We start from the raw sequence: 26,540 nt of genomic DNA, 5'->3' as shown, positions 1-26,540 counted from the left end.
AAATAAAACTAGAGCAGCATCTTATAGGTAATAACCATAGAAGTTATAAACACATGGATAATGTCTATTACATGATTTCTATTGAAATATCAATAGAAATAAAAGGATTTTCTAAAAACCCTGTTCTAAAATTTGTGCCAAATACATAGTAGAAGTTATTTTTTGCACAAAATAAATATATTTTGAGAACTCAGTATATTTAATTTAGTACTATTTTAGAATTACTTTTTATAGTATACTTTCCCTTTTCCCAGTATTATTTAGATTTCAAAGGATTTCAAAAAGCCCATAGTTACATAGATACATATGTAGTCTTTATTATAAAATGTGGATTACTTCCTCAATATCATTTTATAATGATTTATAGATGATAATTTTAATTATCATGAATCATGATTCATGATAATTATCTTCTATTTTATCTATAAGATGATATATCTTCTATTTTATCTATAAGATGATAATTATCTTCTATTTTATTATTTTTTTAATGCTCATTTTCTTCATCCATTTTATTTTTTGCCCGTTGATGTAAGAATTTCATCACTTAAGGGCACCTGTGTGGCTCAGTCAGTTAAGCATCCAACTCTAGATCTCAGCCCAGGTCGTGATCTCAGAGTCATGAGTTCAAGCCCTGCATTGGGCTCCATGCTGGGCATGGAGCCTACTTTAAAAAAAGATTTTAAAAAAAGAATGTAATCAATTCATGAACTAGGGCTTCAAAATTAGCTTGTGTGGAAATGAAGAAATGTATCTTAATTTAAGAAAGCACATTTCCTGTTATTATTTATGTCATAAGGTTTGTGTGGCTTGAATTTGCCAGTTTCTCAGCAGTGGAGTAAGACCAAAGCTGCCCTTATTTTTTTAATTTTTAAAATGATAATATTTCAAAAAATGGCATTAAATTACCAGGGAGTTGCCTATATTTTCATCTAATGATGTCCTAAACATTTTAATAAAATAAGAAATGTATATAGAGTTAAATAATTATTTTGAGGGAAGCAGAAAAAGCTCATTTCAAAAAATGTAGTCAATAAATTAGGAAAATATGACATAAATCATTTTAAGATGATTCAAGAAGTAGACTATAAGTAATACTTTTTTCTATCTTTCAATGTTATTTTGTTTCTCCTTCACTACACAAAAGCTGTATTTATTTATCTTTGAGCAACCAGTATTGTATCTAGAACACAGTAGGCACCCAATAAATATTTGTCAAAAGTATAAATAAATGAATGGAAATAGACCTGAACCTAACATTGTTTTTAAAAATCCTATCCTATTAATAAGACTTGCTCCAAGTTGTAATCTAGTGCCTTGATAAAGCAAATAATATTATTATATAATGTGACTCACTATTTTCCTCAATGATCATTTGAGGTCATTTTTAGAATTAAACAAAAATTGTTAAAGAAGGCACTTTAGAGAACATTTGAGTCCATTTCCTTATTTTCTAAATATAAAAAGAGGTCCATGAAACCAAAGAAACTTTTAAATTGACTCAAAATTGCATGACTATCCTGGTTTCCAGCCCAGTTTCCTTTAATTACACCATGGTAAGTGTCAGTGCCAAGAATTCTAGAATTCTGAGATCTGGATTTCAGTCTTCCTCATTATGTGTTGCTTAAGACAAACCAATATACTTCCTTGAACACTACTTTCCTCATTTCTAGAGAGTAGATTTCATCAGATTTTAGAGTATGTTATGTAACTTAATGCCATACTTGTTCATTGCATACATTATTATTGTTTATTGCTCTGAGTTGCTTATCCGCATTTAATTGTTTATTTCAATATGCCTATTTTGGACTATTTTATCTATTTAGTGTTCAACCTTCTAGCAATATCGAAGGCATATTCTCACATTCTTTGTTTAATCAGAACATTTGGCCACAGGTTATTGTCAATAGCATGAGATACTGGTGATGACGGAATATGTTGTGTTCATAAGGATATTTAAAAACTCATTGTGCCTTCCCCCAGAATTGTAGTTAAAGTGCAGATTAGAGATGTAAGTATAAGTTATGAAAACTGGATTTATTCATTTATTCAGAAGTCTAGACTTGAAGATGACTTCTCAAAGAATTTCCTTAAGCCACCTTATTCTATACTACTCCTTAAAGCTGCTCCTCTGTTGTCATTATTAAAAGAGTATGATTATATAATTAGACTCTATCAGCCGGGATAGGGATTATTTTAGGCTTATACCATATTAGCTACAGACATTTTGATAAGTAGATATTAGACATAATTATAGGGTAATATAACATATTTATCCATGACTTGAAGTGAAAAATCATCCCTCACAAATATAAATACTATATTTCAGTAAGATTTGATGTCTAACTGAATTCATATTTATAACTAGACTTTATCTATGGATGTTGAAGGATGCTTATTAGTGTGAAAAAGAAATTATTTAAGTTATCCCCTTGTATTTATTGTTAACCAGAAAAACAGATATTTTGAATGACTAACAGTGTTTGTGGGTGTGGATGTTAGTTCTGTAATGTATTTTAGTAATTGTGATGAGAGATCTCAGAGAAGCTAGTCTGTTTGTTGTAAAGAAGTGAGATGTCCACTTAAAACAACATAGTAGTGATGGCAGCTGGCAAATGTTTGAGTTTAAATTCACAAATAATCTTACAGACTTCCCATAGCTATAGAAAGAAACCCTCAGTAAATAAAGCCATAATTTATTGTAGTCACCACCACCTCTTCAAATTTAGAATCAATGCTTTATTCCTTTTTGATTCTTCATGCCTGGTATTTTATTTTTAAAGCCAATTCCCCAAAGCTAGTTGTTTTCCTACTATGAACTTCTTCCTCTACAATCTCTCTACATGACAGTTTAAAAGAATATCGTATTAATGCAATTTGTAAACTATAATGTAATTAATTTGTTCATTTGTTTATTAATTTGGAGCTGAGAAAAACTTTTGTCTAAAGAGTTTTGTCCACCTTGGTTTTGTTGTTAATAGGAATCAGACTTCCCTACACGATGTGGAATAAATGCCTTGAGTGAGAGAAGCTCAGCTATGTAGATCTCAGGCACATTTCAGTGCCAGGATGTACTCAGCCAATAAAATGCTTATGCTTACTTTGTGGAGTGCTGTGTGCTTTGGAAGTGTTTCACCCCAAACATTTAACTAGTAAAGATAAGACCATGGAAACTTTTAGTTCCACCAATCTCCATTCCCTCCCCCTCCTCTTAGCAGAGCAGACCAGCTTTTCAGTGCCAAATTTATGGGTTTGCAATGTCCCTACTGAACTAAAAAGATACTCATAACATATATAATACTTCTTTTGTTTATTCATCTAAACTATTTATTATCGTGAAAGAAAAGTCTAACAGAATTAACAGAAAAAATATGTTAAATAAATATGTAGAATACTTGTTTGGGAATGTAGTGACACATATACACTTAGAAATGCTACCCATTTATTTAGATACCACATAGTCAACTTATACCTACATTAATTTGTGCTTTAGATTCATACTGGAAATTTTCAAATGTGTACTTATCAGATCTTCTTTGTCGCATCTTAAATAGTCTGGCGCCACGGTTACTGAGATGGGATAATTCTTCCAACATGATATCTCTGGGGATGCTGACTTTTTTGCCCAGGTGCATGCCATCTACATCTGTAAAACAACATTCATGTGCATGAAACCCCAAGGTAAGCATTTTTAAATGCGTAGCTAAATTCCATAATTTATTGCCTGCTATATTCTAGTGTAGTAGGTAGATAGAGACTCTTTACTCAGACTGGGTTGAATCCTAGCTTCCTTACTTTCTAACTGTATGATTATAGATATGATACTTATTTTTCTAAGCCTGAGGCTTCTCATATTTACAAAGTGGATAATTCCTACTGAATATGCTTGATATGAAAATTAAATAAAATGTTACATATATAAATCACTTAGCTATGATACCTGGCATGTAAAAAGAGCGAATGAAAATTAGCTAATAAGGCTATTAGTGTAATTTAGTGTTTCCAAATTTAATGAATTTTCAAACAGCACAGCTCATAACTGTTTTATTTTATTTTATTTTTTAATTTTTATTTATTTATGATAGTCACACAGAGATAGAGAGAGAGAGAGGCAGAGACATAGGCAGAGGGAGAAGCAGGCTCCATGCACCGGGAGCCCGATGTGGGATTCGATTCCGGGTCTCCAGGATCGTGCCCTGGGCCAAAGGCATGCGCTAAACCGCTGCGCCACCCAGGGATCCCTATAACTGTTTTAATATGTTCTGTTTGGCACCCTACATTTTTATGTGTGTTTGAGCTATCTCTATTACTCAAGTACCTACCCTCCGTCCAGGCCAGTCCATTTCCCTGTCTCTGTCAAAATACCATTCATTCTGCAGCTACCACCAAGGAGCCCAGTATATAGTAGGCAGGTGGTAAATATTGAATGAACAAGTCCTTCTCAATCCAGCTTAAGTGCTATTTCTGTGAATCCCTTCACTAAATCTCGATTCATAATTATTCATGCCTTTTTCGTATTCCCATAGCACTGAATCACAATTACTTGATTCCATTTTACTTATTTAATGGTTTGCATTTCTTTCTCATGTTTTAGCATTTGTGTCTCCCATGCATTAAATATAGGAGATATCCAGCAAATGACTCTTATTTTCTGTTTCTAGTACTAAAGGACTTTTTTTATTTTTTATTTATTTATTTTTTTAATTTTTTTTTTAAAGGACTTATTTTAAATTGAAAAGAATGAAGCTCTCTATTTTCTCCCTTAATCAGGAATATATTTCTGTGTAACCCACAGAATCTCTTGCCACTGTAGACTGCTAGTAAATACACAGGAAAAAAAATTGGGCCTTTAGTAAAATAAATAATTATTCAGATTGATTGAGGCAATATTCTTTGATGATGTGACAAGTTAACCCTAATAATTAGGTTTTTGGAGGTATTAGGGATGAAATAACAGAATTACTTGAATTTTCTTCTTATTTCTCTTTGGGAAAAAACTATTTGTTTTCATATTTTGATGTTACATGGAGAGGACCTCCACTAATATCAAGACTTCTGCTTCTGGGAAAATAGAGTAGATATCTTTTCCCTGTACTTCTACTAAACACAATTATAAGTCCTGGATGATATGTATAAAACAAACATAAGAAGACTCTGGAAGGTAAAGAGAAAAAGGCAACTAGCTAGGAACCTCAGGACTCAAGGAATAACATGGAAGTGAATTCTCTAGGTTTTCTTTTAACTTTATAAATCCCAGACTTGGTGCTAAGATGCTAGCAGCTCAGGCACGCCAACAAGGGCAGACAAAAACAAAAAACAAAAAACAAAAAAACCCACCCTAACAAAAGACTGACCATTAGCCAAAAGACTAGGAAAAGAGCAGCCTAGAAAAACAGAAAACTTTTGGACAATAGCCATGCTACTTCAGCAAAATACCAAAGAAAAAGCATGGGTCCTATCCATATCAACAAAGCCTAAGTGAGGACCCCAGAATTTTACCCTTCTGAGGCTGTAACAAGGTGCCCCCAAATTCCCACAGGGATGGTATCAGAAAAGCCAAGGAAGCTGGGACTTTCATCCCTGTCAGCCAGTAACAACCTTCCCTCCCTGCAGTGTTAGTGAAGACCACGTGGTGATTTCAAACTACCACCCCCTTCTGTCAGTAATTAAGAACTCTTCCCCTCAAGTTCTAGTGGAAGCCAAGTGAAGAACTTGCACTTCTACTTCCACCTGACAGTGATGAGGTGGCACTCTTTCCCTGCCTCCTGCTGAAGCAGTGTCAGACTAGGATAGATGAAAAAGAAGGCTTAAATAAGAGCAAGAGTCTTAGAGCAGAATATGAAAATTTCCAAGCTCCAGTAAAGAATCTTTTCATACCAGGAACCAGGAAGATCTCAAACCAAATGAAAAAAGATGCCAATATGAGATGACTGAAATATTAAAATTATACAATTAAGATTTTAAAGCAGCCACGATAAAAATGCTTCAAGTAGCAATTACAAAGCTCCTAGAAACAAATGAAAACATAGAAATCTTCAGCAAAGAAAAAGTTATGGCAGGGAAATAAAAGATATAAAGACCCAATGGAAACTTTAGAACTGAAAATATATAACCAAAATAAAAGTTCTGTGGATGGAGTCACTAGCAGAATAGAGGGGAGAAAGGGAAAAAGAAATATGTGAACTGGGAGATAAACTAATAGAAATCACCCAATAAGAACAACTGAGAAAAAAATAAACTGAAAAAAAATGAAGAAAGGCTTAGGGAATAGTAGGACTAGAACAAAAGACACAGCATTTATGTCACTGAAGGTCCAGGAGAGTAGAAGCAAGTGAGTCTAGAAAAGTACTCAAAGAAATAATGGTTAAAAACTCCTCAAATCAGGCAAGAAAGAGAAATCTACAGATTCAAGAAGCTAAGTGTCTTGTACAAGATAAATTGATAGAATGTCACAAGACATATTAAAAACTCCTAAAAATTAAAGATGAGAAACCTTGAAAGCAGCCAGAGAAAAATGACAGCTTACCTATAGGGAGAAAAAGAAATGAAAATGATAGTGAATTTCTCACTAGAAACCATGAAAATCAGGAAAAAGTGGCACAAAGTTACTGAAAGAAAAAGGAAAAAAAAACTGTCAACCCAGAATCTGATATCCAGTCAAAATATCCTTTAGAAATGGGAGAATTTGAAATATTTTCAAATAAAGGGAAACTAGGAGAATTTGTTTCCTGGAAACCTATCCTAAGACAATGGTCAGGCAGCTATAAAAAAATACCAAAGATCGGTAGCTTCTAAACAACAGAAATTTCTCACAGTTCTGGAGACTGGAAGTCTGGGATCTAGGTGCCAGCATAATTGGGGTTCTGGTGAAAGCCCTCTTCCAGATTCCAGATTGCTGATTTCTTACTGTGTTGTCACATGGTGGAAGGGACAAGGTAGCTCTCTTGGACTTCTTTTATAAGGGCATTAATGCGCTTTCATGAGGACCCCACTGTCATGACCTAATCACCTCCAAAGATTCTATATCTTAATACCACCACAAGGGGCATTAGGGTTGCAGTATATGAATTTGGCAGGGACATAAACACTCAGATCATAGCAAACAACTAAGGGAAGTTCTTTAAACAGAAGGGAAACAATAAAATACGGAGCAAGGAAAGAATAGAGTAAGCAACAGTGTGGGTAAATACAATAACCTTCCCTTCTCCTCTTGAGTTTTCTAAACTATGTTTGCTGTTAGAAGCAAAAATTGTAACAGTCTCTGACATAATTATAAATGAATGTAGAAGAAATAGTTAAGATAATTATATTATTAACAGAAGAGAATAAAGGGACATGAAAGTAGGTAAGTTTTCTATACTTCACTTGAATTGATAAAGTGACAATATTAGTAGACCTTGATAAGTTATGTATATGTAATGTAATCCTTACAGCAACTACTAAAAAAGTTATTACAGATGGACTTGAAATTACTATAGATAAATAGAAATGGAAGTCTTAAAAATGTTCAAGTAATCCATAGAAAAATGGGAAAAAGAAAACAGAAATGAAAAACAGACACAACAAACAGAAAACAAATAAAATAGTTAAGCCCTAACACATCAATAATCACATTAAATATACATGCTCTAAATATATCAATTAAAGGACAAAGACTGCAGACTATATTTAAAAATGTGACCCATCTATATGGTATCTACAAGATACTCACTTCAAATAAGTGAGTTGAACAATATAGGCAAGTTGAAAGTAACAGGGTGATGGCCACCTGGTTGACTCAGATGGATAAATGTCTGACTTTTTATTTTGGCTCTGGTCATGAGTAAAATAAACCTCAACAAATTTAAGAGTTAAAATTGTACAGAATATGCTTTCTGGTTACAATGGAATCACATTAGAAATCAAGAACAGAAAGATAATAGGAAAATCTCTAAACATTTTGAAACTAAACAATATACTTCTAAATAATCCATGGGTCAAAGAGGAAGTATCAAGGGAAATTTTAAAAATTCATTGATCTGAAAATAAATAAATAATAAATAAATAAATAAATAAATAAATAAATAATTCATTGATCTAAATGAAAATAAAAATAGAGCATATCAAAATTCATGGGACACAGTTAATACAGTGCTGAGCAAGACATTTGTAGCACTAAATGCATACATTAAAAAAAAAAGAAAGAAAAAGTCTCAAATGAATAATCTAAGCTTCCACCTTACAAACCTAGAAAAAGGGGGCAACTAGGTACTCAGTCAGTTAATTGTCCCATTCTTGATTTCTGCTCAGGTCATGATCCCAGGGTCCTAAGATCAAGCCCCACAAAGGGCTCCACACTGAGCAGGAAGTCTGCTTAAGATTCTCTCCTTCTTCCTCTACCCCTCACCCTCCACCCACACCCCCACCAGTTTGCACACATGTGCACATGCATTCTTTCTATCAAAAAAAAACCAAAAAACAAAACAACTTAGAAAAAGAAGAGTACAATCAACCCAAAGCAAGCAGAAGGAAAGAAATAATAAAAATAGCAGCAGAAATTAAAAACCAGTTAAGCATGGAGTTAGATTTTGAAAGATCAATAAAATTGACAAGTCCCTAGCTAGATTGACACAGACAAAAATGTAAAAGATACAAATTACCAATGTTAGGAACAAAAGAAGGAACTACAGGAACTACAGATACTGTAGATAGCAAATGAAAAATAAGAGAATACTATGAACAACTTTATACATAAATTCACATAAATTTGAAAACTTAAAAAAACTGACCAATTTTTGAAAAGCACAAAGTATCACATTTCAAATAGATAATTGACTAATCTTAAACTATAAAGCAATCAAATTTACAATTTTAAAATCTCCCAAAAAAGAAATCCTCAAATTTAGAGAATTTCACTGGAGAAGTCTACCAAACATGTCAAGAATTAGCACCCAGTTCATAATCACTCATATGTGCTGTTGGAAATTAGAATGGTAAAGCCACTCTAGAAAGTAATTTAGTAGTTTCCGTTAAAAACCTACCATAGAACTAACAGGAATACTGGGCATTTATCCTAGTAAAATGAAAGCTTACGTTCACGCAAAAAGCTATGTACAAATGTTCATAGCATGTTTTCTTAATTGAAAACAAAACAAGGGCAGCCTGGGTGGCTCAGCGGTTTAGTGCCACCTTTAGCCCAGGGCGTGATCCTGGAGCCCCAGGATCAAGTCCCACGTCAGGCTCCCTGCATGAAGCCTGTTTCTCCCTCTGCCTGTGTCTCTGCCATGCGCTTGCTCACGCTCTCTCTCTCTTTCATTAATAAATAAATTTAAAAAATTTTTTTTAAATCTTAAAAAAAAAAAATCCAGACATTCTTCAATGGGTAAATGGTTAAAAATACTGTGGTCCATCCATATCATGGTACTCAGCAATAAAAAGTATCAAAACTATTGAAACATACATCATCCGGATCTATCTCCAGAGAATTCCACTGAGTGAAGAAAGCCATTCCCAAAGGTTACACACACACACACACACACACACTATATATATATATATATATATATATATATATATATATATATACACACACACACACACACACACACACAATATGTGTATATATATATATGGCTATATGTATAAGGCTATATGTATATATAAAGGCTATATGTGTATATGTGTATATATATGTGTGTGTGTATGTATATATATATATATACATATTCTTGAAATGAAAAAATATATACTGACCAGAATAGTGATTGGCAGGAGTCTCTTGACTGTATTAGTGACAATATTCTGGTTCTGATAGTGTAGTATAGCTTTGTAAGACATTACCTTGGGGGAAATCAGGAAAATGTACATGATGGGACAGCTATGTATTATTTCTTACAATTACATATGAACTACAATTAACTCAAAAAAAAAAAAGGCTACGAAGCCATAAAAAGACATGAATAATACTTAAGTGTAAACTGCTAAATGAAAAAAGCCAGTCTGTAAAGGCTACATGCTAATGTCATTCCAACTACATGACATTCTGGAAAAGGCAAAAGTCCAAAAGACAGTAAAAGTGGTGCCAGGGAGTTGTGGGGTGGGGAATGAGGATAAACAGATAGAGTACAAGGGATTTTTAGGACAGTGAGCCTGTTCTGTATGATACTATAATGGCAGATACATGACATTATGCATTCATGAAAGTCCAAAGATCACTACATAGAGTGATCCCTAGTGTAAACTATGGACTACAGTGCTTGTTTTTGTTTTTGTTTTTTTAAGATTTTATTTATTTATTTGAGAGAGAGCATGTGCAAGCAGGGGAGGAGCAGAGTGAGGGGGAGACAATCTCCAGTGGACTCTGCACTGAGCAAAGAACCCGATGAGGGTCTCCATTCCCAGGACCCTGAGATCATGACCCCAGCTGAAACCGAGTTGGACATTTAACCAACTGAGCCACTCAGGTACCCCTGACTTTAGCCTTGAATAGTGTATCAATATTTGTTCATCAACCATAACAAGTATATCACACTATGGCAAGATGTTAATAATAGGGGAAACTGTGTGTTGGGAGGAGAAGGGGTATATGGGAACACTCCATACTTTCTCCTTGGTTTTTCTGTAAACCTAAAACTGCTCTAAAAAATCAAATGTATTATTTTAAAAATTTAATTAAAAATATTCATAGCCCCTCCTAATGCAATGCAAAGCAGCTTTGTCTGCTCTCTAGTATGAAAAAAAGAAGAAGAAGCTATGCTCTACAATCTCCAGGGATGGCACAGATTGCCTACTGAAAAGGAATAGGAGGAACAGAGCAAAGCAAAGGGCCCTCGTTTTATAATAGTTCCCTGGGATTTGCTTGCCAGCCCTGCTGAGCTCTACAGGGAATATTCACCTTCAGTTATTTGCAAGTGTTTGGAATCTTTGTTACTGTGTGCTTGGAACATGGAAGAAGAAGCTAGGTTATTTTTCAGCATATCTGTGAATATATACCTCAATATTATAGAGACAATGACAGAGTGGGCTCTCTCAACTTTTTTATTCTATAATCAAAATAGCAAGTTCCCTTTAGATCACAAAGGATAGAAGAAACAGTATTCCTTCTACTTAGTGCAGTTATAGGAGGGGGGAATCTCCTTTTTTAAATGCTTTTCAAAACAATTTAGTTAGCAATGAGAGAGAGAGAATGAAATAGTAACACACAAAAAAAAATCTACAGATTTTTTCCATTTAACTTTTTCTAGAAATATATATTTGATAGAATGTAATTATATATTACAAATAAGTTTTTTAAAGATTTTATTTATTTATTCATGAGAGACAGAGAGAGGCAGAGACACAGGAAGAGGGAGCAGCTGGCTTCCTGTGGGGAGCACGATGTGGAATTCAATCTCAGGATCCCAGGATCAATAACCTGAGCTGAAGGCAGATGCTCAACCATTGAGCCACCCAGGTGCACCTACAAATGTTTTTTTTTTTTTTTAATTAGGTTTTTCCTGAAAAACCTTTCTAGTATGAAATTTTCAGGAAATGGAAAATGTCCCAAAGCAGGCATCCACTAGAAAATGCCCAGTTAGCAATCTTTATAGTTATGGAATCTTTCTCCTTACAGTTAAAGCTACAAAGTTTTTCCATAAAGAAACCATAACAGAAAAGCAACTTTTTCTTCCTCCCCATTTCTGATACTAATTTGAGTCATTACAAAGGGTTAAATGAAAATAGAGATATTAGAAAAGGAATAGCACATTATTATGTTAATTTCAATATCTTCTAAATTCCAAGCTATGGTGTAAGTTTAATTCTGTGACTCTAGACAGATATTTGAGAAAATGTTTTTATTTCATTTCCCTCTTCCTAATGGTCCTCCAATATTAGCTGATTCCACCAACATTTCTGAAATAGCCATATGACTTAAGTAGATTCCATCCTGCTGGCCCCTGTGATTTACAGTAGTCTTCTGGGTTGTGTTTGACTGGAATTGATCGGCTTTGTGATTGATTCAGAAACAAGTACAAGACCTAATCCAGGCCAATGAGAATGAATATCATGACTTTTCTCTGCAAATGCTGTGCCAAAGATGCTTTCTTTACCTTGTTGCATGTAAGCACAACATAGTGAGTAGCCATCTGAAAGTATTAAAGACCCCTGGGGCCAGAAGTACTAGCTGTGCCAAAGATGCTTTCTTTACCTTGTTGCATGTAAGCACAACATAGTGAGTGGCCATCTGAAAGTATTAAAGACCCCTGGGGCCAGAAGTACTAGATGATAAGTCAGCACTAGGGCAAGCTTCTACTGACTCACAAGAATTGACTGGTAAATTTGCAAGAATTCTGTGAGCCAGTGGTTAACTTCAGTAAACACAGCCCTAATTAAAATTAAATTATATAAATTTAATAATTAGATAAAGTATTTAAAATCAAAGGAATACTCAAAATATCACTTTCTCGGTCTTTTTACTATGTTTTGCTATTATCTGTGTTCCTGATGTTACTTATATCTGTTTGCATGTGTATGTGTATGGTGGAAATACTATATAATGTATTACTGCACATATTTTCCTAATTCTGCATTCAGTGCCTTCTTGACAGTAGATTGAAATCAGCTATGGTGAGTGTATTTAAACCATTGAAATTGGCAAACTCTAGAAACCAAGGCATTTCTCCCCCAGAGAACCAGTTGTTAAGTATTTACTAGCCAAGCACTAGACAGGGGAATATGTTAAGTCAACATATTTTGCATAAACAAACAAACAACAAAAGACATATCTAAAATCTCTAAGATTTTCTTCCCTTCCCTTCTAATAGTTAAATTTATGATGTAACGAGAGCAGGAGTTGCAAACCATTCATGAGGGGAATCTAATGTATAAACACTTTCATTACTTAAACTTTCAGAGTGAAGAACAAAGTCAACTGAGCACATAGAATCCAAGTTCAGCTGTTCCCTGCCCTTTATTGCAAACCCCTCTGCAGGGTCTTAACACTGTATTTAATCTGGATGCCTGATAAATGATATAACTTATTCAGGATACATATCCTTGCCTTGATGGATTAAAGGTTGTCTTTGTGGCATTAGATCATCTATTGAAAATAATATTGCTAGACATACTTTCCTGTTGATGTCATTTATAGTGATCCAGCATTTTTCCTTTATTCTTTAAAGACTTTATAGATTTGATATATCATATTTTGCTACTATTTCAAGAATCGGTGATTATTTATGAACAGTCAAATACCTTAATTATAAATTGACATAGACATATAAGCTAAGGGTCTGGCCCATAACCAAATTAATTTCCACAAAAAGCCCACAAATTTTCATCTACTAGAAATAATAAATAATTGTTAACCAATATTCTTCCTCTGTAGTGTCCTCATTACACTACTACTAGCCACCACTAGTGGCTTTTGTAGTTAAATTAATATTTAGAATCTCACATTAAAATGTCCAAATATTTTGATTCTTGAGTATACTTTCCTTCTACCTTTCATATTGTGGAGCCCTATTACTCTGAGTATTAGAAACCAAATGGAAAATTGCATTTCCTTGAGACATGTGATCTTTGAAAATTCAATCAGCTCCTTTTTCAAAGCTTACTTGGATGCATAGTCTTATGAACAAACACTGGACTTAAGTTCCTCCAAAAGGAAACATTCTTTTTTTTTGCACTCATTTCAGACATTAATGTTCTGAAACTTGATCAAATGACTTATGTGTGCATAGGTAGTTCTACATATTTAATGTGAAATTTTGATCCTATCAAAATTAGAGTTAGATCAGTGAATCTAATTCAGTTTGTAAAAATATTCACTTACACATAATTGTAGTAAGACAAAAGATCTTTTTAAAAACGCTTTCCCCCTGATACCTTGGCAGCTGCAATTCTGGTGGACTGGGCAAAAGCAGTGCAGGGGAGTTAACTGAAACAGACTTGTTCTAGCATGGTCCTGTTGATTTACTTAGAAGCCTGAGGCCAAGAGATTTTCTCTGTATTTGTATCAGTCCCTTCTGCCTGTTGGCCTTTGCGGATTGAATAATGGTCCGTAAAATATGCTTTATTGCAAAATGTAACATACATATATACATATTACATAAAAGAATAATAGTCCACACTGTGATTCTGAATAATGCCTGAAAAGACTACAATTGATAATAGGGTCATAAATAACTTTTTTTACAGTAAAAAGTGGATTTTGAAATCCATTTAAGATTCTTTAATTTCCTGTTTAATATCTCTTTGCCTTGATTTGAGTCCTATGGCTGTTTTATAAAGTTTTCAAAAACTTACTATTAAAATATTATCATTTATATTTGCAAATGACGCATCAGATAAAGGGCTAGTTTCCAAGATCTATAATGAACTTATTAAACTCAACAGCAATGAAACAAACAATCGAATCATGAAATGGGCAAAAGACATTAACAGAAATCTCACAGAGGAAGACAGACATGGCCAACAAGCACATGAGGAAATGCTCCGCATCACTTGCCATCAGGGAAATACAAATCAAAACCACAATGAGATCCCACCTCACACCAGTGAGAATGGTGAAAATTAACAAAGCAGGAAACCACAAATGTTGGAGAGGATGTGGAGAAAGAGGAACCTTCCTGCACTGTTGGTGGGAATGTGAACTGGTGCAGCCACTCTGGAAAACTGTGTGGAGGTTCCTCAAGGAGTTAAAAATAGATCTGCCCTACGACCCAGCAATTGCACTGCTGGGGATTTACCCCAAAGATACAGATGCAATGAAATGCCGGGACACCTGCACCTCGATGTTTCTAGCAGCAATGTCCACAATAGCCAAACTGTGGAAGGAGCCTCGTGTCCCTCAAAAGATGGATGGATAAAGAAGATGTGGTCTATGTATACAATGGAATATTACTCAGCCATTAGAAACGACAAATACCCACCATTTGCTTCGACGTGGATGGAACTGGAGGGTATTATGCTGAGTGAAATAAGTCAATCGGAGAAGGACAAACATTATATGGTCTCATTCATTTGGGGAATATAAAAAATAGTGACAGGGAATAAAGGGGAAAGGAGAAAAAATGAGTGGGAAATATCAGAAAGGGAGACAGAACATGAAAGACTCCTAACTCTGGGAAACGAACTAGGGGTGGTGGAAAGGGAGGTGGGCAGGTGGTGGGGGTGACTGGGTGATGGGCACTGAGGTGGGCACTTGACAGGATGAGCACTGGGTGTTATTCTATATGTTGGCAAATTGAACACCAATAAAAAATAAATTTATAAAAAATATTATAATTTAACAACTGGAATTTTATAAACATTTAAGAAATGAGATTACCATTATATTGAATTACACAATTTGAATTACCCATCTACTATTGTTTATAAAATGTACATGTACAGCATATTAGAGTGAAAAAGGCCACAAAGAAACTAGCATGATAGAATAATATTGTTGGACTTAAATATTGTGATTTCTACTTGGGTGGTAACAAAAATTTAACCTAGCTCTCTGCTACTACTTTTCTGATGGATTTTATTAGAAGCTTAGAAACCTCTGGCATGCTCAGAAAATCTATGAATTCACAAGATGTTACTGCACACCAACTTCCAAAACAAAACATACTTTTTTCCTTGGGGTTATGGAATGCTAATGTATGAATTTAAACCAAGAAAAACTAATAAACTTGTACACTGAAGCATTTGGTTAAGTTCTTTTTCTCCCCCAACTTTTTATGTTTGATCTGTGGTATTTAAGGCCTTCTCGGTGTCTTAATTTTAACACTGATGGCTTGACTAGTTACAGTTTAAGATATGCTGATACAGGAGAAACAAAAGGGGTCCTCACATAATCTTTCATCTGAATTCCTAGATTTTATACTCTGTACTTTTCAAAGTGCCCATGCAATTTATTATCATTGTCTTTGTTATTGGAGAAACTCAAATACGCTGATGTCTGACTTCAGCACATAGCTCAATAAATTAGAATCATGGAATTTTAGGATTAGATGTATCAGCAAATCCAACCTTCTAATGCTCAGATGAAGAATCTGATGTCTGGTCTGGAACCCAGGGCTCCTGGTACCATATCAACAACAGCGCTCCATTTAGAACCTGGACTTCCTGTTTTCAGACCACAAAGCTAAACTCTTTCCTGAAGTCACAAAAACAGTCTGCTCAATCCTCTTCTGTGTGCTGGGAAAAGCTGTTCACCAGTCATGTGTGGAAAAATAAAAAAACATAAACAAGAAACATACCAAAAAAGCCTTCTCTGAGCCCCAGTGAAAAAAAACTGTAGGGAGACTGAAGCAGCCTTTCGAGGCACTTGGTTTTCCCTGTTTCTGAAGTTCTTCTAAACTGTCAGTTTTATCTGTGTAAGACCAACGGACAGCTTATGCCCGGTTCTTCTTATGGTTATTTTAGTTCCAATTCCTTTTTTCCACCATTTCTGGACAAATGCCAATTGCTCCAGAGAGCATCCCCTTCTATTCTCACTCCTCCTCCTCTTTCTCTGTCAACTTATGACTCCCTATCATTTTGTGCTTTCCTATCTCCTTCCCTCCTCCTCTGGTATTCAAGTCTGAAAGAGTTACTGAGAGAGAAACAGGATTAATACTAGAGAATATGTACCAATTGGGAGTAAACAGCACAGGGCTGATGGGTATGAAACTTTTATAAGCCAACTTTTCATGCCCCCACAACTAGCTCATGCACAGATAATGGCAAAACATTTCTATATTTTTGTCTGTCTTTTAGAATAGCACATGTTAGATGGCACCAACATGACTTTCATACTTCTATATAAAGCACAGTTTTGTATCACAGCAATAACACAAGACAACGACTACCATCAGCTCTACTCCTTCTAATACTAATGATGATCATCATGCTGATGATCATGATATAATGATATAAGAGATGTAAAAGTATTGAGCCTTAGTGTCAGGGGATACTTTCTATTAATTATTTGTTGGGAGTGTGGTATATTTGCTGCTGGGACATAAGTTGACATCGCAAACATAATGTATCCATAATGAGTAACAATTTGGGGCATAGTTAGTAGAGGTTGAAAGTTACCTACATTTTTACTCATTCTATCCAATTCTATATATTTTAGCCTATATAGATAGGATTTCTCATTAATTCTTTGAGGTTATTTCTCCTTCAGATAGAATGAGTTTTCTGATATAAAACCCTCCTTTTTTGATTCTTATATTTTCCTACCAATTGATTTCAGATGCTCACCAGTATAGTGTCTCTCCCAGACACAAGAACTGGAGTGAACTTCCTTCCAGTTCATGTTAAGAGACAACTGACTTAGGCAGCTTATTGTCACATTTCATTCTTCTCCAGGCTAAATGTTTTTGAAAAGTGATATAAAAAGTAAAGGAGTTATAACATACAAAAAAAAATTGTGATACACAATATTTTGTGCATCAAGGGAGAAGGGCTTTGAAAACATCCTTCTCTGTTCAGTTTTATAAAGGAAAATCCAATCCAAGTTTGATTCACTTAGTGTTATAGTTAAGATCAAAATAGTTGCATGCTCTATCTTAAGTTATCCAGATTTTTTACTGCTGTGAAGTATGTGAAAGTTTGGAGGATTATTCCCAAAAAGGCTTCTCTGCAGTCTGTCTCATCTCTGCATCCATGATACTTCCCAAGCTTCAGATCTCTAGACACCATGTCATATACAAATAGTAAAATTCCATATAAAATGTCAGAAGAAATAAGAAAGGGAAATTATTTAAGTTGTTTCATAAAGTACTACAGCTATTTTATCTGAGATGAGTTAAGAAAGTCTGCGATCATCCTGCATTATCTGGATACTTGACCTCCAAACAAAGGCAGAGCATGTGACTCCACTTAGGGGGCTGGAAATCTACCCGTGACTTGGGAAGGAGGCTTCAGCAGACTTTACATGGCCAGGAACTGCTGGTGGTAAGATAATAATTTGGAGGGTTTTTTCCCCTTGAGAGATAATAGTATTTTTTTAATATTTCACAAACACATAAGTTATAAAAAAAAGAAAAAGATATTCTTACCCTTGTTGGTCTATGTCAGGACTAACATAGAGTAGAATCCAACACATGATTTAAACTGGGAATACATTAAATGGATCAATTGATTAATGATTATAATGCAATTAGAAAATAATTTATCTCAAGTCCAATTTTAAGGTAAATAATTTATTCTCAAACTCAAGTGTCCATCTAGTTTTTCCTTATGATCAGGAAAACTAAAAGAAACAATTTCAAGTAAACTGTCTGAAGCAGGAAATATAAAGAAGCATAAAAATGTAAAAGATGTGTGAAGTTTTGAACTTTGGACTGGTACAATTTTAGTTCTAGAATCTGATTCAGAACTATTTTCACTTTATTCCAAGCTAGTCTGACATCATAGTAAAACGTGGAAACTAAGTTGAATACAGCATGCTAATTTTATGTTGCAAAAAATAGAAAATAAAACTTAATAACAGGACTCTTTAGATATGACTACATTGTATGGGAGGGCCTAAAACAATCCTTGATTTGTTCTATGCAGTGTGCTTTATGGAAGGTGAAATATGAAAACACCATACTTACCCCTGTTCCTGGCTGCCCCCACCAGATCTCATGGCTTTAGGTCTCAATAGTGTTCAGGTGAAAGGTTACATTCCTTGTCAATGGAGGGGAAATAAGGAGGCACTCTGAAAACTCCACAGATATATCTGGAATGGCTCAAACCAGCCCTTAAAAACATTTGGATATTCTACTCGTTCACTTTTAAAATTGATGCTATAGAGTTCACTTTCCTTTATAACAATCAAAATGCAATTTAGAAAGTATTGCTTTCTAGAGTTATTTGCTAGAACTTAAGGAAGGAAAAGGAGAGTAGAATATCATCTTGCCTCTAATTTATATTAAATTTTTTTGAGTTACATACTTTGAGGCTACATAAACTTTATATTTCCTTAGACATTATTAACAAAAGTACGTCTCTACAGAAAATATTGTACTAAACCAATTACTAAATATGAAGACTGGTTTCAGGGTTAAAGAATATTCATAATATGAACTCTAACTCAACAGCTTTTGTCCAAAAAGGGTGATAGAGTATATTTTTAATGTTTTATGTAATGTAAGTAAAAGAAATCAAGATATGCCATGTGGTTGGACCATGGAGACAAGTATGAGACCTGTCCAAAAAAAGGAATTGAGAGTGATATTAACTTATAATGTGAAATGTGAAAGGCAAGCCAGGCAGAATGTACATCAGCTGTCAGATTGCTTCATTCCTTTAGAGCAGTTGTTCATCTGAAAATAGCTTTCAGATGAGAAAGGATGACTACAAAAGGATTAGTTACCATAGGCTTTTCTACACCCCCTAGAGCTCCAGGTTTGTTATGACACAATAGCAAGAATTTAAAGGAAGTAATCTATAGAATACTAAATAACATCAGGAAGGATCTTCATTAATGCTGAGCTATATTAATGCTAAAGAAGGATGCTTATTGATACCATTTCCATGGATTTCCTTCATGATGGCTGATGCTTGCTGTTTTCTCTGCTTCACCATGGTATTATGTGAAAGCATGTTTTTTTTTTTGTTGTTCCCTGTAGAAAATAAAGGAACGTTATTGAGGCAACATGAAGAACTCATTTGGAGTGTCTTATAATCATCCTTTTGAAAGAGAACATCTTTGTTCCTTACTAGGAATTTATTATTGCTTTCTACTGAGTGATTTAAAATGCATTCTCTATCTGGTGACAGGGCATGTTATTCATTGACAGGCAATGTCACAGTGAACAGAAGATAATACTCAGGGTTTCAGGCCCAGTCTTATCTGCACACTTGTACAATGGTCACCAGGCAATCAGAAACAATGAAAGAGCTGCCTCCATTCCCCTCCCTCTTGCTTTTCCATGGTTTATTTTAATCTGTCATTGTTTCCTTATTGGCCTTAATTTGTGCCAGCATCAGAGTACATCAATTCCAGCAAACTCTAAGAATGAAGAAGGACACTAGATTAAACCAGAACTCATTGGTGGTGGCCTTTTAATATTAGCATCAACAGCTGCCCTTTAAAGCAAAGAATGCCCATTTATGAGTCATAACTCTGAACCTCCTTGGACAAACTAACTAATAAAACATTTTAGGAAACAATATACTCACCTTGCTCTTAGACTGTGCTTTTCAGCAGGGATGAATCCCAATTTGTGGAGGAAAGAGTGGAGATGGAATATGGATGGCACTTGGGCCCGATGGTTTTTATCCCTGAGCCTGAGACGGCATGGTCCCTAGCTCTGACTCAAACTGGGGACTGAGCCTTTCTGAAGAGACTGGCATCCAGCTGACATCAACTGACTATATATAGCACCAAATACTTCAGCTACTCATATCTTCCTGGCTAAAGGGAGGAACAGAGAAAGATTAGGTTCTCTTCATTGTGTTTCTAGTTCGGGAGGTGGTTGAATGAACATACAGAAAGTTTTTATGGAGCACCTTCTCTTTGAGGAGATAGTGGCCAAAAGGGATTTTAAAAACTTTTTAAGATGGATCTTATGCTGCATCTTAATTAAGGTGGCAAGACATATACATGAATTAGAACAGAATGATAGATCATTAACCATTAAAATGAAAGTATGGGAAATAATATCTATGGAGTTTCAAGAATGAGGAAAGCGATGTGGGGTGGATCAGTAGAGCCATCCCTTAAGCAGAAGTGAGAACTTATGCTAGGTTCAAAAAAGTAGCTCATATTTGAATGATGAAGTGGGGGAGCACTTGGAAATGATGTTCAAGGTTGAACCATGGAGCTATTTGAGTAAAAGCTTAGATGCATAACTAGGTCATACTTTTTGAAGAGACCCCGTAAAGAAAGAACAGTGCCTATAAGGTTGGCTAATCTTTGCAAGATCTGGTGTCAAGGATTCCTGTTTGGAAGTATGATAGAATAACAGGTTTGGAAGGCAGGCTTTGTTGGCCTCCTTGCTGGTCTTTGAACACAAAAGAAAGATGTTCCCATTTCTGGGCTTTTGCTTTTATTATTTCTTGCTTGCTGTAACATGCTCTTTCTCTACCCATATGGCTCACTCTCTCATGCAATCAGGACTCCACTCAACTATTGATTCCTCATAAAGCACTTCCCCAGTCATGTTGTCTAAAATATCACATGATGCCACTCTCTGGTCCTAAATTTGCTTCATTTTTCTTTATAGTTTTCATTATGATTAAAGTCGAATGGATGGGACACTTGGGTGGCTCAGGGGTTGCGCATAGTGATTCCGTATTTTTTATACATTATGAAATGATCTCCTGGGACGCCTGGGTGGCTAGAGGTTGAGCACCTGCTTTCGGCCCAGGGCGTGATCCTGGGGTCCCGGGATCAAGTCCCACATCAGGCTCTCTGCATGGAGCCTGCTTCTCTTCCCTCTACCTGTGTCTCTGCCTCTCTGTGTCTCTCGTGAATAAATAAAATCTTTAAAAAAAAATAAAGTCAAATGGAAGCGTAAGAAAAATCCCCAAAATAAATCTTAAAAAGATAGAAGTTTGTTTTTCTCACATATAAACTTATTCCAGAGGTAAATAATCTAGGATTGGTGTGATTGACATAATCATCAGGGGTTCAGTTACCTTGTAACTTTTTGCACTGTTATCCCTAAAATGCAGTCCCCTTAGGCATAAATAGCTACTCCAGCTCTAGGCAGCACATTCATATTTCAGTTAGCAGAAAAAGGAAAAAATCATGAGAAAAGCACACCATCTCTTATTCAAAACGTGTTCTGATATTGCTCAGATCTCTTTTGCTTACATCCCTCTGTCCAGAACTTAGTCAAATACCCATACAGAGCTCAAGAGAGGTTGGGAAATGTAGATTTTATTCTGTATGGCTGTGGGCCCAGCTAAAATTCATAGGTTAACTTCCAGACAAGGGAGATAAATGGTAGCTGTGTGACAACTCCCAGATTTTGACACAGGAACATGTTGACATTATTTTATCTATCTAGTATCTCTTTTTCCTACCAAAATAAAAGGCACTCCATAAAGGCTTTGGCATCAAGAATTGTGACTAGTATGTGGTGGGCACTCAATATTCATTGAATGAATGAATAAATGAGTAGGTGGGAGATTAATGTGGAACATATTAAGGGTCTGGCATAATTTTGGAATTCTCTTCCTGTTATGTCAAACACTTGGGGAAAAATTGTAATAAATGGAATTATTTCATTTATTGTAATAAATGAAAAGTAACTTGAATATCGGAAGATGGTGGCCACTTACGAGACAAGTTGTTTTGAATGAGAAACAGGTTATTTTTTGGTGCCCATCATGGCTCAAGATGGGAGAGAATAAGTTTAAGCTAACCTATTACAATTGCATTGAAGATACTAATTAGGTACCAATGAAAAACCATTATGCCAAAGCCAAATAAATTTAAATTCTCTCCTAAGCCTCTCCAGTTGCCCTTAAGTTCCTGGCTCTAGCATTTACTATAGCATGCTGTAGTTAAGTCTCTTACACTCTTAGTTTTCTTATCTATAAGATGGAAAGTATAGTTTCTACCACATTGTGTCATGAACATTTTACTTGCAATAATTTTAGAAATTTTTGATACTTAATGAAAGTTCATGAATATTAATTTTTTATTTTACTATTGTCATTCCTGCAATATGAAATGATTAGGTTACAATCAACTGCATTATTCAGTAAAAAATGAAAATATATTCAGAACACCCCAATTTTCCTAAGTGGTCACCCTCACAGGTTTCCAATTTTGTGTTTTATAGTTCCCCAGGTTGAACTGATATCCTCAGCAGATAACAATTGTTATGTTAACTTTGATTTCTAAAATGAAAGGGAATTTTAAAACATTTATTTATTTATTTATTTATTTATTTATTTGAGGAGGGGAGGAGCAGAGGGAAAGAGAAACCCAAGCAGACACCACACTGAGAGTGGAGCCTGATGCAGGGCTCGATGCTGGACTCAATGCAGGGCTCGATCACACAACCCTGAGAGCATGACCAGAGCCAAAACCAAGAAGCAGATGTTTAACCAACTATGCCACCCAGGGGCCCCTAAAATGAAAGGAAATATTTTAAACAATCATAAACGTTATAAAGACTATAATACTTTACTTGTTTTTTTCAATTATGCTTAAAATTGTTTGCCTTATTTTTTAAGCTCATTCGCACATATCTATGATAGCTTTCTGGTTTCTGAGTTATTATTTGTTCTGAAAAGAAGAAAGAATGAATCATTGATATTGTAACTTTCAAGCAGTGTGTCCTATCCATGTGCTTCATGGCAAGGCTAAATTTTAGAAAAGTACTTTAGTGGTTTTTATAAAGCATTTTCAGATGGTCCATTCTGAAAGCGAATGCATTTAAATTTTAAATTGAGTCACCGTTAACATATTTCTATTTCATCTGCACAGAGATCTGGCTCTAGATTAAACATCCCTCAGGTTTGTCATATTTCAATCTCCCTTTGTCCTCAGGCCCCACCCTCCTATCCCCAAGATCCAGGACCCCCCTCTCACCTCCGTACCACACACACACTATACCAGAAGAGGATCTCTCCCACCCCCACCCCCAGGATCTCAGTACCTACACTTGTCTTGCCCTATTAATTATTCTTGTCCTTGATACTTCTTCCTAAGCCTAATATAAGCAGGGGAGTACTTTAGGTTTTCCTCAAGGCCCTAAGTATTTTAAATTAAATGGCACTAACAATGAAAGATGAGATACTTTCTTGTAGGCAAAATAATGGATTCTAATGGTAGAATTTGGTGCCTTGGGAGGCTAATGAGGAAGAAGGTTTTGGCAGAACTTGTCAGTATCCTTGTAACCAAACTATTTCCAGTGCTGGGGCTTCCACAGTGTGTTTCCAAATCCTTCGCCACTTTCTTAAAGAAAAAAAGAGACTTAATAAGGTGAATTTCATTGCCAATGTACCACCTCACAAAAATCCACACCATGAAGACCATGAAAGGCAACTTTATGTAGTGAGTGTGGTAAACATGACCCCCTTAGTCAAGTGGTAAACAAGGTCTACATTGATCTTCCTCTGACTGAGCACTTGTTTTTAAATTCTATGTTTCTTCTTGCCCCATTTCCAGTTTATATTAGGTGACTGTGGGCAGTTAGAGATTAGGACAGGATCTGGGGGTGGAGAGGCCCGGATGTGGGAACTGACTGTCTGCTAGTTGGGTAGACAACCCATCATTATTAGGCTCAGCTCTGAAAGGATGCACACATAACCCAAATAGGGCAGCTGCCAGGCTAATGTTACATGACAAATCTGATAGGATGATCAGTTATTTACCAGCCTTCAGGGTATCATACTTGGCACTAACCCTGGGAGGAAAGAAAGGATAACAAAGATGTAGAAACTTACAGCCAGTGAGGCTGTCTAAGGATGCATGAGTTTTGGTTTGTGTGAAAGGCCTGTTTATTCTCCTTAGGGCTAATTGGCTTGCTGTATCTTCCATGGTTTCTATTTTTCTACATTGAGGAAGATCCAGCTTATAATCAATCTCTTTACCTAGACATAGCAAGCCCAGAATTGTTATGGCCTAGCAGTGCTGTGCTAATCATCCCACTGGCCAAAGTGAGACAATACAAGACAAACAGGTGAGTTTGCAACCAGTCTCACTATAGCAAAGGCTAAGGGCACCTACAGTGGTAAGAAAAACTATTACCATTTAGTTAACGTTTCCTAGCTGGGGCAGTTAGTCATGCATCTTCTATGCATTTGTAATCTGCTCTGTCTATAAATCAAAGGTGAAGTGTTTTATCTTAATCTGAAAGGAGAAACCAAGTCCCCCAAATTGTGTGTATAGATGTATTAAACAGCGTCATGTAAACACAAACATTCAATGCTTGGTCCAAATCAAAATTAAAGTAAGTAGAAGAGAGAGGAAGAAGTTAAATCGTATGACACTAAAAAAAAATATGATGTCTAAAGTGGACAAAGAGCTTTTTCTTAAAAAAAAAAAGAACTATTTACTTCATCATAGTTTTTTAGCCTTGCTCTTGTTCTACAGAGGAGGAAACTGACATTCTGAGAGATTAAGTAAAATCCCCCACGCACCATCATCTTTGTAAATTACAGAGACAGAATTAACAATTTTTTTTGTCTGATCCACATGCTTTTGTATTTTCACTAGATTGTGCAGAAATGTATCTTCCTAATCTCTGAATATCTCTGTATTGATATCTTCATAAGAAAAATAAAGAAGCAGAGTTGAGAATTGTCAGAATAATTATTTCAATGTGCTTCTTATCGATTCCCTTTAGAATGGAGCATCCCAACACGTGGTTTATTTTGGCTGAGGCATTTTTTACTTAATACATCTGTGGCTCTTTTCCAATTCATGTTTTTCTCTTTTGCAAGCTTCTAGAGTTCCTCACGGTGTCTATTCTCAGGGTACTTTCCTTTCCTTCAGCTGTGCAAATACTAAAGTTATTAAAATGCTGAACATAAACAAATGGAAACATGTGCCATTTGCTGTGCAGACCTCTCCTTCCTTTCCTGGCCAGTGTACCACACACACAAACACACTTACCACCTTCAGGGCCAAAAATAAGAATCAAATCCAACTCTATCAAAATAATCCATTTATAGGCAAACCCAGGGTTTTACCTGTCTTCCTCTGCAAATTTATTTCTCTTGCTTAAGCATTTCCTCTTAGGCTCTTAAATTAAACCTTAAGGTAAACTGGGGTGAACAGGAGAGTTAAACAAAACCCAATGACCAGCTTGTCAAAGATGGCTCACATAATAGGGTTGGGAACTTGGAAAGAAAGAAAGTTTCATATACAGGAATATTAAGAAACAAGTTGCCAAAGCAAACCCGCAAATCATTTTTTTTTCCTCTGCTTGCATAATCCCAGCATTTATCCAGAACTTTGTCACATTTCCTTTCATGATTCTAGCCAGCCTGTATTTTTCCTACAGTCTATGGAAGCATTTTCTTTGACAATTTTCTTACCTTCAAGAAAATGTACCCTTGCTTTTATATACAAATCTAGCATGACCTAGTTAAAGTTCATTAAAGAAAATATGAAGTTTTTTAAAGAATGTATGGTCAACAAAGTTTTGTGACAGAATCTGGATTTCACAGCTCTGTATCACATGCTAGAGTATCAGCAGCATTGACTATAAGATAAGGACAACCATAGAATCGATGTCATAAAGCAGTTCTAGGGCATGATGCTTACACAACGCCTGGCTCATATTGTGTAATAAATGTTAATCATTATTATTATTATTATCATCAAATATTTAACTGTAGCATAAACACGTGAAAAGATGACAAGCAAAAAAAAAAAGATGACAAGCAAAATATGTGAAGTCACCTTAAATAACAATAGCTTAATTCCCATTTGCCAGTGAAACACAGAAAGGTTAAATCACATACTGATGGTCACACAGATAGAAAAAACAGAATGACTCCTCAACTGGGAAAGATGGATATGACTTGAGCTGTGGTATTAATGTAAGTAATTGAAGCATGTGTAGATCAGAAGAGGGGTTGATAAGAAATAAAGCATCCAGAAATGAACAGTGAAGGTCCTGGTGTACTTGATAGGTACATATCCT

General features: G+C 35.4%; 1 protein-coding gene and 1 long non-coding RNA gene across 4 annotated transcripts in view; one reads left to right on the top strand and one right to left on the bottom strand.

Moving 5' to 3' along the window:
- MYOZ2 (myozenin 2) overlaps positions 1 to 20,403 on the bottom strand; it is a 43,852-nt gene extending 23,449 nt beyond the window's left edge. The window contains exons 1-3 of one of the 3 annotated variants that reach the window (XM_025466009.3): positions 20,107 to 20,403; positions 19,452 to 19,547; positions 3,477 to 3,646 (exon numbers count right to left, since the gene is read on the bottom strand). In XM_025466009.3, the coding sequence (XP_025321794.1) occupies positions 3,477 to 3,646; positions 19,452 to 19,527 (246 nt within the window). In that variant the 5' untranslated portion in view covers positions 19,528 to 19,547; positions 20,107 to 20,403. Of the gene's footprint in view, positions 1 to 3,476; positions 3,647 to 19,451; positions 19,548 to 20,102 lie in introns of all 3 variants that reach the window. The other 2 variants (XM_049104892.1, XM_049104891.1) reach the window with 2 other exon arrangements.
- LOC125754181 (uncharacterized) lies at positions 3,252 to 15,650 on the top strand. Its single transcript, XR_007407734.1, has 2 exons — positions 3,252 to 3,681; positions 14,356 to 15,650. It is a non-coding gene; the product is annotated as an uncharacterized LOC125754181 (long non-coding RNA).
- Positions 20,404 to 26,540: the final 6,137 nt, after the last annotated feature.

Source organism: Canis lupus, chromosome 32, assembly GCF_003254725.2.
Source record: "Canis lupus dingo isolate Sandy chromosome 32, ASM325472v2, whole genome shotgun sequence".
Lineage (NCBI taxonomy): Eukaryota > Metazoa > Chordata > Mammalia > Carnivora > Canidae > Canis > Canis lupus.
The sequence above is the reverse complement of the archived record's forward strand: the minus strand, read 5'-3'. Positions and strand labels throughout refer to the sequence as shown.